At 42.4% G+C, this 13,079-nt stretch overlaps 1 protein-coding gene across 1 annotated transcript in view; it reads left to right on the top strand.

The window, feature by feature from the left end:
• The first annotated feature begins 2,674 nt into the window (after positions 1 to 2,674).
• Positions 2,675 to 13,079, top strand: part of LOC115203179 (chromodomain Y-like protein 2) — a 45,292-nt gene continuing 34,887 nt past the window's right edge. Inside the window, exon 1 of the mRNA XM_029767608.1 lies at positions 2,675 to 3,276. Within this exon, the coding sequence (XP_029623468.1) occupies positions 3,253 to 3,276 (24 nt within the window). The 5' untranslated portion in view covers positions 2,675 to 3,252. The remainder of the gene's footprint in view (positions 3,277 to 13,079) is intronic.

Here is a 13,079-nt window from a genome sequence, read left to right as displayed (position 1 = left end):
TGTTGTCATGGTCTGTAAATAGTCATGGCTAAACATGGGCGTTTGCCAAAGCAGCAGTAACATGTTACTTAAGGTCAACAGCTACGATGGGTTATTATGCAGTCATAAGGCATTGTAGCCCTCATCAGGAGCACGTATAAGTTATAACCCCACTATATCTTAGTAGTACTGTACATGACAGGCCTACAGCAGTTTTGTAGATGGGAGACGTTTGTGTCCATCATACCAATAATGTATAGTGGTTTCACAACTAGAAATACAGAGAATTCAACTTTTTAAGGGATGTAATTTCTTATTCTTCTCTCTCCCTCTCTCAGTTTTGCCAAATACAATGAAATGCAGAGCCGCTGGAAGTATATGATAGACTTGGTGTTGGTGCACCTCCGGCTAAACAGTCCAAACGGTTTGGGATCTCATACAGCAAACTGGAATCTACTCAGACTACACCTCCTCCTCTGTCATTTCCTCATTCCCTTACTGCCAGAGATGTCCCTGATTTTAAAGGCAAAACGTGTCTGAGGTCAATGTTTTAACATGCCAGTAACATCCCTACAAATCATTCTCACAAATGTTCAGCACCTGTTTCATACTCCAAGAGAGGGTTTGTTATACAGTTATAAATGGTGTCAACCTCTGACAACATTGAGGAAACTCCAGGGTTTATTTTGCCTGTCATTAAATGGCCAGGGAAAACCCATGATTCAGAATGAGGCTGTATGAACTGCAGTAGGAGAGAGAGACGCAGACAGGGGACAGTAAATGGGGTCACAGGAAGTTCCACAAGCCCTAATTTCACATCACCCGTGCTGCTCTGTTGGCTTAGAGGCCGTTGTTGGGGGTGGGGTTGAAGGGTGTGGTTTGTGGTTAGCCACACACACACACACACACACACACACACACACACACACACACACACACACACACACACACACACACACACACACACACACACACACACACACACACACATAGCCTTACTGGAACACAAATAACCCCTACTGTATGTCTCTGTGGAGAGAAACCAAGTATCTCTAAATATCTGGTGAGTAGGGGGTAAATGTGTGTTGAGCGTTTAATAAGAGTTTAATGTGAAAGCAAACCACAGCCAAGTAAATGGGTATCACAGGACACCAAGTATGTAAGGAGTACCTAAAGGGCTCTCGGATTACAATCAATATAGAGCAATAATATCAAAATGATCTATCTATTTCCCTCATACACTTTCCACTAAACTGTAAACTGTCAATAATTGTCTGATGTGACATACACAACTGTTGAAAGTACCATACTGTTGCTTATCACTGTCTTCAGTCTTCTTTGCACTGCATTGTGGTTATTGCCCATTTATCAAGCTGGGCAACCCTGGATGTGGAATGCAACAGGTTCTGCAGGATAATGTTTAAAAATACATTTAAAAAATGTGAGTCCACACTATCTCAGTATTGAAAAAGCAGTGCTAATCGTATTCTTAATTAAATGAATAACCAGTTGAGTTTAGCCACCAACTAAAACACGAAGGTATTCAGAGGAGCAGGCCTATTTTATTAAGCATTTCATTTAAACACGAAGGTATTCAGAGGAGCAGGCCTATTTTATTAAGCATTTCATTTAAACACGAAGGTATTCAGAGGAGCAGGCCTTTTTATTAAGCATTTCATTTAAACACGAAGGTATTCAGAGGAGCAGGCCTATTTTATTAAGCATTTCATTTAAACACGAAGGTATTCAGAGGAGCAGGCCTATTTTATTAAGCATTTCATTTAAACACGAAGGTATTCAGAGGAGCAGGCCTATTTTATTAAGCATTTCATTTAAACACGAAGGTATTCAGAGGAGCAGGCCTATTTTATTAAGCATTTCATTTAAACACGAAGGTATTCAGAGGAGCAGGCCTATTTTATTAAGCATTTCATTTAAACACGAAGGTATTCAGAGGAGCAGGCCTATTTTATTAAGCATTTCATTTAAACACGAAGGTATTCAGAGGAGCAGGCCTATTTTATTAAGCATTTCATTTAAACACGAAGGTATTCAGAGGAGCAGGCCTATTTTATTACGCATTTCATTTAAACACGAAGGTATTCAGAGGAGCAGGCCTATTTTATTAAGCATTTCATTTAAACACGAAGGTATTCAGAGCAGCAGGCCTATTTTATTAAGCATTTCATTTAAACACGAAGGTATTCAGAGGAGCAGGCCTATTTTATTAAGCATTTCATTTAAACACGAAGCTATTCAGAGGAGCAGGCCTATTTTATTAAGCATTTCATTTAAACACGAAGGTATTCAGAGGAGCAGGCCTATTTTATTAAGCATTTCGTTTAAACACGAAGGTATTCAGAGGAGCAGGCCTATTTTATTAAGCATTTCATTTAAACACGAAGGTATTCAGAGGAGCAGGCCTATTTTATTAAGCATTTCATTTAAACACGAAGGTATTCAGAGGAGCAGGCCTATTTTATTAAGCATTTCATTTAAACACAGAGGAGCAGGCCTATTTTATTCTGCATTTCATTTACACCTAATGAGTAAATGTAACCCATTCATTATTGGAAAAGTAGGCCTATCTCATTTAGGGTAAATAAATGTTAACAACTATGTTATTACATGGAGAACATTCATTACAGTGAGTGTCAGGGTCATCGTGGCATTTTAACATTGAATGTGAAAAATTGCAGTAAAATGGAAGAGGGCAATATGTCTACTATAATGAGCAATGACAGTTCTCTAATCAAATGTACTACATCGCATTACTCACAATAACAAATGTGCTAGGTGAAATAGATTATAAAACCAATTAGTTCTTCAAATGATCGTCTCAATTCAACTGGACAGACAGGAAAGGAAAGCAAATTGGACTCATCATTCGGTGTCCCTCAACGGAAGACGTATATTCATCATCCATTTGGTTCATGGAGATTGGGCTACCTCTACAGCGCAGGGGACTGGAGCGCATTTCACACATGATTACGTTCATACGTTGACTAATTTCAGTCATCCACTCCGCACTGAATAAACAGCACCGCCCCAATCTCCCCCTGGTTGTTTGTTTTAAGTGAAGAGCGATCCATCGCAGAGCGCCGGGCTCGATTGACACTGTCTGATGATCTGCTACTGCGGCTGGCTCAGAATAACAAGGCTGTTCGCTAATACCCGTCTATCAGGGCTTTCGTCAAAACACCGAGCGAATAGGATCCAAAAAAGCCAACAAGGCAAGGAAGAACGCCGCGCCGCCGAAGTCCGCACCACAGGATGGCTTCGGGAGACCTTTACGAGGTACTGTGAAACCATGTCTAAGCGAAATACTCTGTAATATTGACGAATACTGGAATTAGGAAGTAAGGGGAGGTCCTCGTTAATGGAGAAAAAACGAAGTCCTAAACCATTTGACAGGCGAAACTAACCAACCCTCTCGAGAAGATGAGGCTCGTCTTTTTTCGATGTGCCTCGGCGACTTTTGTATCGGGTGAATTGTATAGAGTTGTGAGTGTTAGAGTTCGCGATAAGATCATAAAATATAAACTCCCTGTCGGTCGCGCGAGTTGAAAGTCATGATAAAGTGACAGGAGCAAGAAACGGACACGTTAAATTGCCCCAGACGGGTGATGGTTAGGAAGGTGCGCATGCCAGAGGATAGGCAATGTATTATTAGCCGAGCAAACATTTAGTGGAGGTGACAACAATGTAGTGGAGAAGCTTCGATGGAGTTATTGTGGTTTAACTACATGATGCATTTGGCGTGCCAGAATGTGCGCCTCAACAATTCCGGGGCGAAAAGTTTGCCAAATGTTGGGTGATGGATGGATGAATGGATGGATGGAATAGCCTAGAAGGTTTCGATGATTACGCGCACATCCCACTGGGCACACACGTCAGTTCAACGTCTAGTTTTGATTTAGGCCTACATTTGGTTGAGTTTTCAACTAACGTGAAATCAACGGGAAATCAATGACATGGTGCCTTTTTTGTTGGATTTAGGTTAAAAGTTGTGCTAAAAAACGATGCCCTTAAGTTGATGACTTTTTGCAAATCCAATCAGTTTTCCACGTTGATTCAACGTCATCACATTGCTTTTTGGGGGGTTGAAATGATGTGGAAACAACGTTGATTCAACAAGTTTTGGCCCAATGGGATGGCATGACTTTTATGGTGATGGATTGGATTTATTGCTGCCAAGAACTTGGTCAGTCTTCCATGGTTGTCTTGTGCTTATTGTAGGCCTATTGTTGACAATGTTGCTGACTCCAATTCTTCTTTATTGGAGGAGTGATGCCATGCTACCATGTTTTGGTTTCTTTTCACTGGTGGCCTATACCAGTTGCACTACAAGGTCACAAACTAGTTGTATTGCCTGATCATCACCAGATAGGTAAATAAGTTGACTTGCATTGACCTATTGTGTGGCATGTCACCATCAACTGTTGACCAGGTTGACATTAGTGCTTGTTTTCAGCTGTGAGCTATTTCCTGCTGTTTGTTGTCATAACTCAAATGTGTGCTTTCCTCTGATTTATTGGCTAGGAATTCTCTGTTACATTGTTTCACTATTGCTTTGAGAAATGGTTCAGACTGTTTAAATGGCTTCTGAAATGATCCCTGTCTGACTGTTTTCCTTAGGCTGTAGTGATTGATTTATAATTCTTATTCATTACATTTACATTTGAGTCATTTAGCAGACACTCTTATCCAGAGCGACTTACAGGAGTGAGTGTATACATTTTCATACTGGCCCCCCTTGGGAATCGAACCCACAACCCTGGTGTAGCAACCGCCATGCTCTACCAACTGAACCATTAGTATTAACAAGTAATTTTTAGTCATTAGGAATAACATTGTCATAAAGCCTACATTTCCTGTGTTTGCTGACATAGTTGGAAATGTGCCTGTCCACTTTCCACCAAATACTCCTCTTCAGGTGTCTGAATCCATATTCAATCATTTTAATCGTTGCACCGTAAAAGGTTGACCTTAAAAAAAAGATTTAGTAATGACAAATGCACTTAAATGATGGGAGGTCTGTTGCTCTATATAACCTAACAAGCCCAGGTCACATTTCATATGGCATATTAATTGGCTACAACGTAAATGCAATTTCTGATGGTCAAAACGATGACAATCACTTATTGAAATTGCCAGTTAGCACATGTTCTTTCTGGACATGCCTTTTTTTGCACATAGATCTGTGTATTCCAGTAAGTGAGGTGGGCTGAACTGGTTCAAGCACGTGGTAATACAAGTGCGAGAGGAAGACTTCACTATAAATAGTGTCCTTCTGTATGACTCCAGTAGTGTATTCAGGAAATGTGGGCTGTAAGTGTGTTACATGTGAAGGTGTGTTTAGGCTACCTAACAAACTGTAGGACTATGATACACTTAGTTTAGAAGAATTAAGAAGCTATGATTTGCAGAAGAGGAATTTGAACTATAGTTTTTACTTTCCAATTAGGAACTGCAACATCTAGGCCTATACACCCAGTTAAATGACATGCAAGTTGAATCAAATGATCTGAATCAAATGTGGAACATTGAAGAGCTCAGAATTATTGATATTTCAAGATCATGTCTCAACTTAACTTTGAAATTTTCAGAGGAATATCTTTGAAATATGATAGGCCTATGATTGTACAATTATGCTACTTTCTTATGCACCATCACTCAAACATTAATCTGTCTTTGCATCTCTCTTTCCCTGCTTCTCTTTCTGCTTCTCTCTGCCCCCCCCACACACACTCTCTTTCTCTCTCACTCACTCACACACACACACTCATTTTATGTTCTCCCTCTCCTTATCTCATATTGATTGAGATGGTCTGGTCTATTCAAGTGGCCACCTACACTAGATGCCCCAAGCTCCAATGTCTCAGAACACCTGCAGTTCTGATAAACCCTCTGCTGTGTGACTGAGCAGCAGTAATCCTATGGATTAGCAATGGATAGGCTATATTTAGGAGTTTGTGTTATGTTTTCAAGAAATGCATGATATGATATAGGGAAATATGAATATTCTGTTATAGAAATAAATCACATTTGTACGCCTCCAGAAAATGTCATGAAAGTGGTCATGGAGGGAGCTAAATTAGAACCTTTTGATTAGTCAACAAGTGATTTAAATATTGCTCAAGATCAAATTGTATTGGTCACATACACATGGTTAGCAGATGTTAATGCGAGTGTAGCGAAATGCTTGTGCTTCTAATTCCGACAGTGCAGTAATATCTAAGTATTCCAACAACTACCTAATAAACACACATCTAAAGGGGTGAATGAGAATATGCACATATAAATATATGAATGAGCGAGGGCCAAGCGGCATAGGCAAGGTGCAGTAGATGGTATAAAATACAGTATATACATGTGATATGAGTAATGTAAGATATGTAAGCAATGTTAAAGTGGCATTGTTTAAAATGACTGATGATCCATTTATTAATGTGGCCAGTGATTGGGTCTCAATGTAGGCAGCATCCTCTCTGAGTTAGTGATTGCTGTTTAGCAGTCTGATGGCCTTGAGATAGAAGCTGTTTTTCAGTCTCTCGGTCCCAGCTTTGATGCACCTGTACTGACCTCGCCTTCTGGATGATAGTGGGGTGAACAGGCAGTGGCTCAGGTGGTTGTTGTCCTTGATGATCTTTTTGGCCTTCCTGTGACATCGGGTGGTGTAGGTGTCCTGGAGGGCAGGTAGTTTGACCCTGGTGATGCGTTGTGCAGACCGCACCACCCTCTGGAGAGCCTTGCGGTCCATGATGAGCTGTCAAGATGCAGCTGAAATAATCATCAGTTCATTATTCTATTCATTCAAAATTCATAAAGTAATCAAGTTGTTAACCATCAACATGCAGCCTTTATCAGCACAATTGTTCTTGTTCAAAACAAAAGTAGTTGTAACTGGCCATTGGGAGCGGTAGAGAGAGACTGGAGGAAACGGGTTGACCTCGCAGGGGGGAAACATGTGGGCCATGAGGGCAATAAACTATGCACTGCATGGGAGATACACAGCACTTAATGGGTCGCCAAATACACTGAAGCTGTCTCAGAGACAGTATACTCACAATGTGTTCTTTGACCATTGCTTGAATTAAGATTTGGCTTCTTTCATGAATTCTGTGTTCACTACCAACAAACAGAAATGTCCATTTTAATTTAGAAGGACTAAATGAACCCCTTTGACAGCGTTTAAACTGCAGTACTCAGCCCTGGCAGACCTCCGTGTGTTCCTGCTATACCCAGGCTCTGGGTACTGTGAACTGGATGCTCAGGATAGGCATCTCCACCTCCACTGATTCCCTGCCAGCTCATAGTCATGTATTGTGTGTTGTTGAACCCCTCTCCAACCCACTCCCCTTGTCTGTTTTACTTAACCTGAGGAAGGAGAGTGTTTTCTCTCTCTGAAGTCGGCTTTGATCTGGTTAGTGTGACAGTGTGCAGGGCGGTAAGCATCATAATCGTCTCTTCATGACACCCCTGCTGCTCGCCCATCTTAGGTTGTTAAGTCATACTAATGAGTAGGCACCTCGGGTGGCAGGAGCATTCCTCACTGCTGGAGCTCAACAGCTCCACATCCACACCTAAAGCCTTTAACATGAAACATTCTCCTGATAGCCTAGTTGGAATGCAAAGGAAATAGAAGTTGTGTGTTTCTTTTTTGTTTCTAGTGTTTATGTCCACTTGTCTGCAAATGTGCACGTAATCAGTGTTTCTTGGCTTGTGACTCCTGTTGAATAGTTGGTGAACAGTCATACAGAAATAATCAATTTGGAAGTAAGAACCCAGCAGGGTGACATGTCAGGTCCGGCCACTAACAATGGACCTTATGTCAGAGTGAGAAAGAGGATGTTACGGTCTCATCACACCAGCCCAACTGTGTGTGTGTGTGTGTGTGTGTGCGCTACTGAGATTGAACGTCTGCCCCCTGCTGATTGTCCCCCTTGGAGGTGGTCATTGTCAGAAGGAGCAGACTAGCCAGGGCCACCATGGCGCTGTAAGAAGCAGCTGGCTCCGGGGATGAGGTGAAGACTCTCCACATCACAAGTCTCTTTAATATATCTCCTCTCTCTGGTAATGAGCAAGCTGGATACACACCATTCAGGCTCAGTATGATACAGTGGAAAGTATTCAGAACCCTTGACTTTTTCCACATTTTGTTACATTACAGCCTTATTCTAAAATGGAATAAATAGAAAAAAATCCTCATCAATCGATACACAAATTCCCAGAATGACAAAGCGAAAACAGGTTTTTAGACATTTTTGCAAATGTATTAAAAATAAAAAACGCATACCTTATTTACATAAGCATTCAGATCCTTTGCTATAAGACTCGAAATTGAGCTCAGGTGCATCCTGTTTCCATCAATCATCCTTGAGATGTTTCTACAACTTGATTGGAGTCCATCTGTGGTAAATTCAATTGATTGGACATGATTTGGAAAGGCACACACCTGTCTATATAAGGTCTCACAGTTGACAGTGCATGTCAGAGCAGAAAAACAAGCCATGAGGTCGAAGGAATTGTCCGTAGATCTCCGAGACAGAATTGTGTCCAGAGCTCCTGGAGATGGGAGAGCCTTCCAGAAGGACAACCATCTGTGCAGCTCTCCACCAATCAGGCCTTTATGGTAGAGTGGCACTCCTCAGTAAAAGGCAAATGACAGTCCGCTTGGAATTTGCCAAAAGCCACCTAAAGGACTTTATGACCATGAGAAACAAGATTCTCTGGTCTGATGAAACCAAGATTGAACTCTTTGGCCTGAATGCCAAGCGTCACATCTGGAGGAAACCAGGCACCGCTCATCACCTGGCCAATACCATCCCTACGGTGAAGCATTGTGATGGCAGCATCATGCTGTGGGGATGTTTTTCAGCGGCAGGGACTGGGAGACTAGTCAGGATCGAGGGAAAGATGAACTGCGCAAAGTACAGAGAGATCCTTGATGAAAACCTGCTCCAGAGCGCTCAGGACCTCAGACTGGGTTGAAGGTTCACCTTCCAACAGAACAACAACCAAAAGCACACAGCCAAGACAATGCAGGAGTGGCAAGTCTCTGAATGTCCTTGAGTGACCCAGCCAGAGCCCAGACTTGAACCTGATCGAACATCTCTGGAGAGACCTGAAAATAGTTCTGCAAAGCTTGAGAAGATCTGCATAGAAGAATGGGAGAAACTTCTCAAATACAGGTGTGCCAGGCTTGTAGCATCATACCCAAGAATCGAGGCTGTAATCGCTGCCAAAGGTGCTTCAACAAAGTACTGAGTAAAGGGTCTGAATACTTATGTCAATGTCATATTTCAGTTTTTATTTTTAATACATTTGCAAACATTTAAAAAAAAACGTTTTCTTCGTCATTATGGGGTATTGTGTGTAGATTGAGGGGGAGTGAAATGTTCTAATATATTTTAGAATAAGGCTGTAACGTAACAAATTGTGGAAAAAGTGAAGGGGTCTGAATACTTTCTATACACATATACATATTTTTATACACAGGCCAATATAGTATCAATGTGGAGCGGCTCTGTATTCATGTCCCTGTTGCTCATCCCATCACTGTCTGGTAATGGGCAGATGGCCATTTGGGCTCAGTGTCCTACTATGTGTTAATGGGCTTGCTGGGAGGCAGACGACCATTCCGGCTTGCTGTGTGTGTGTGTGTGTGTGTGTGTGTATTACACAGAGATGTGTGGAGCTCTGCGCTGCTCGCTCTCTCCTGTGTGGGAGCAAATCACTACTTTTTGTTACTCCTTTTTTCTTTTAAAAAGGCATTTCATTAAACTCTCCTCTGTACACACACACACACACACGCTGCCCCTCCCAGCTTCGATGCGAGGTCTAAGTCAAGCTCCATTGAAGTCATGTGGGTGGGAGGATGTTTTCTAAAGGAAAGGAGAAAAGCATTTGAACTGGAGACAGGCAGCTACATAGCTAGTGGGGAGGGTAAAGTATAGTAGCCAGACTGATGTCTGCATGCTCTTTAGTGTGGGAGTCTGCTTGTCTTCCCACAGCTTGTCATCCGCAGCATTGTGTATGAGACCACTAAACACCAAGGAAATGCTGGGGCTAAATGTCAGGGCACTTCCATCTGGTACAAGGTTAACTGCTGAACAAAAACAACGCTTGGCAAGATGTGAGGTTGTGTGATGAATGGAGGTCTGGATCAAGAAATGGATTACAGTATAAAACAGACTCTGTTCTCAATAAAACGCCCCGTTTCCAATACTAATTTGGTTTCTATCTTTAATGTTGTACTGTCAGAGAACAACCTAGGTCAACAGTTCACGTTAATAGCTGTATATTCATATTCATTTGCAAACAAAGAGGCCATCATAGATTATTGAAGAGGACACCATAGATAGTTATCTGTTAACACACTTGAGTTCTACAGTGTGTGGCTTCCTAAATGTGATAATAAAGATTGAATGAGCCTATTATTGCTTTTCTGCAGCATGTAATGATGGTTATTGGAAGAAAGCATGAATGTCTACAGAGAACCTCAGTGAGGTCCCTGAAGCATCAAGGTCTCCTGCTAGTTTCTCCAGTGCCATTGTCAACTGCCTCCATGAGAACAGGAGATCAAGGGGGAAGGTCCCTCCTGAGATGATGTGGTGGAGGGCGTGAGAGAGCTGCTGCCAACCAATTAGGCTTGTTTCTGTTTGCTTGGTCTCTGGGGGTGGACATGCAACAGGCAAACAGAAGAACACATGTACCACACGCACATCTACACACACACACACACACACATGAACATACTCCGAAAACAGAATGTTATACAGAATAATATAGACCACTAAAAGGGTCATGACCCAGAGAACATAACCTTTATTATGCATCTGGGTGTCTGTGTGTAGAATGGAGAAAGCTCCCCCTTGACTATTTGTATTCTGTGGTCATTCATAATGGCTCTGTCAAATGTCATGCTCAATGTGTGTGTGTGTGTGTGTGTGTGTGTGACCATGAATATCCACAGTCATGTTTAAGGGTTCTCCATGATAGCAGCCTACATGTCAGCCTATGGGTTCTTATCTCCTTCCCACAGTGGACTGGGTCCTACTGTATCTCCCACCAGCAGGACGTTACAAATGTACTTTTAAGAATCAATTCTCCCCGGAAGCCGAGAGACATACACTACATGACCAAAAGTATGTGGACACCTGCTCTTTGGACATCTCATTCCAGAATCATGGGCATTAATATGGAGTTGGTCCCTTCTTTTGCTGCTATAACAGCCTCAACTCTTCTGGGAAGGCTTTCCACTAGATGTTGAAACATTGCTGCGGGGACTTGCTTCCATTCAGCCACGAGCATTAGTGAGGTCGGGCACTGATGTTGGGCGATTAGGCCTGACTCGCAGTCAGATTTCAATTCATCCCAAAGGTGTTTGATGGGGTTGAGGTCAGGGCTCTGTGCAGGCCAGTCAAGTTCTTCCACACTGATCTCGAGTAACCATTTCTGTATGGACCTCGCTTTGTGCACGTGGGCATTGTCATGCTGAAACAGGAAAAGGCCTTCTCCAAACAAAGTTGGAGGCAAAAAATCGTCTAGAATGCCATTGTATGCTGTAGCGTTAAGATTTCCCTTCACTGGAACTAAGGGGCCTAGCCCAAACCATGAAAAACAGCCCCAGACCATTATTCCTCCTCCACCAAACTTTACAGTTGGCACTATGCATTGGGGCAGGTAGCGTTCTCCTGGCATCAGCAAACCCAGATTCGTCCATCGGGACTGCCAGATGGGGAAGAGTGATTTATCACTCCAGAGAACGCGTTTCCACTGCCTCAGAGTCCAATGGCGGCGAGCTTTACACCACTCCAGCCGACACTTGGCATTGCGGTGGTGATCTTAGGCTTGTGTGGGCTGCTCGGCCATGGAAACCCATTTCATGAAGATCCCGACGAACAGTTCTTGTGCTGACATTGGTTCCAGAGGCAGTTTGGAACTTGGTAGTGAGTGTTGCAACTGAGGACAGACGATTTTTGCGCGCTGTGCGCTCCAGCACTCGCCAGTCCTATTCTGTGAGCTTGTGTGGCCTACCACTTTACGTCTGAGCCGTTGTTGCTCTTAAACGTTTTCACTTCACAATAACAGCACTTACAGTTGACCGGGGCAGCTCTAGAGGGTAGAAATTTGACGAACTGACTTGTTGGGAAAGGTGGTATCCTATGACGGTGCCACATTGAAAGTCACTGAGCTTTACAGCAAGGCCATTCTTCTGCCAATGTTAGTCTATGGATTGCATGGCTGTGCAATGTTTCCCTATGGCGATTGCATGGCGGTGTGATAGGTTTTATACACCTGTCAGGAACAGGTGTGGCTGAAATTGCCAAATCCACTAATTTGAAGAGGTGTCCACAACATTTGCACATAATGTCTAAGTTATTCATGAAGTTCGAATATACGGTGTGTCTTTATCTGTGATAGAATAGTCTGAGATGTTAAGTTTTACTCTATTTTGGAATGGAGATGGGATATGCTGCCCTGACGTTCATAGCTCTCTGGAGTTGGTACTATTGGCCTGCTTGAGTAGTGTTAATATCGAGTTGAGGAAGAAGTGCTTTGTGGATCTCTTTGTAGCTTATACTGTGTCTATATGGCAAAACCAAATGATTTGGTCAGCTTTGAAACAGATTCTTCCCCTTCAGAGATCCTTCTGTTTAGTCAGGGAAGTGTGTGTGTGTGTGTGTGTACTATTCCGCTGACATCTACTCTTTATCAGTACATTTGCGTTTCTGTGCCAGTCCTTCTGTGTTGGAGCCAGGATGGAATTGCTTCTATTGTTGGTCTTTCAGTTTGTGTGTGTGCTGTTCTTATTGAGTCTGTCTGTGTCAGTCTATACTTTTAAGGTTTGTGATTTGAGTATTCCAGATATAGTCGCTGAACATTGAACGCTTCCTCGTTGGTAATGGACTTGTTCAGTGCTGCCAAACATTGTCTCCATCATTACCACCTCTCCTGAGTCTAATTATTGTGCATTTGAGAATATGTCAAGAACACCCTGTCTGTTACACAATGGACAAACTAGACTGTAGTGTAGGCATTATAATCGGCAATTTCTTTTCATGTTTCTAAAACAATGAAATCTCTCGAGTGAA

This window comes from Salmo trutta, chromosome 12 (assembly GCF_901001165.1).
Source record: "Salmo trutta chromosome 12, fSalTru1.1, whole genome shotgun sequence".
Taxonomy (NCBI): Eukaryota; Metazoa; Chordata; class Actinopteri; order Salmoniformes; family Salmonidae; genus Salmo; species Salmo trutta.
Note: the sequence above shows the minus strand (reverse complement) of the source record. Positions and strands in the feature narration are given on the sequence as shown.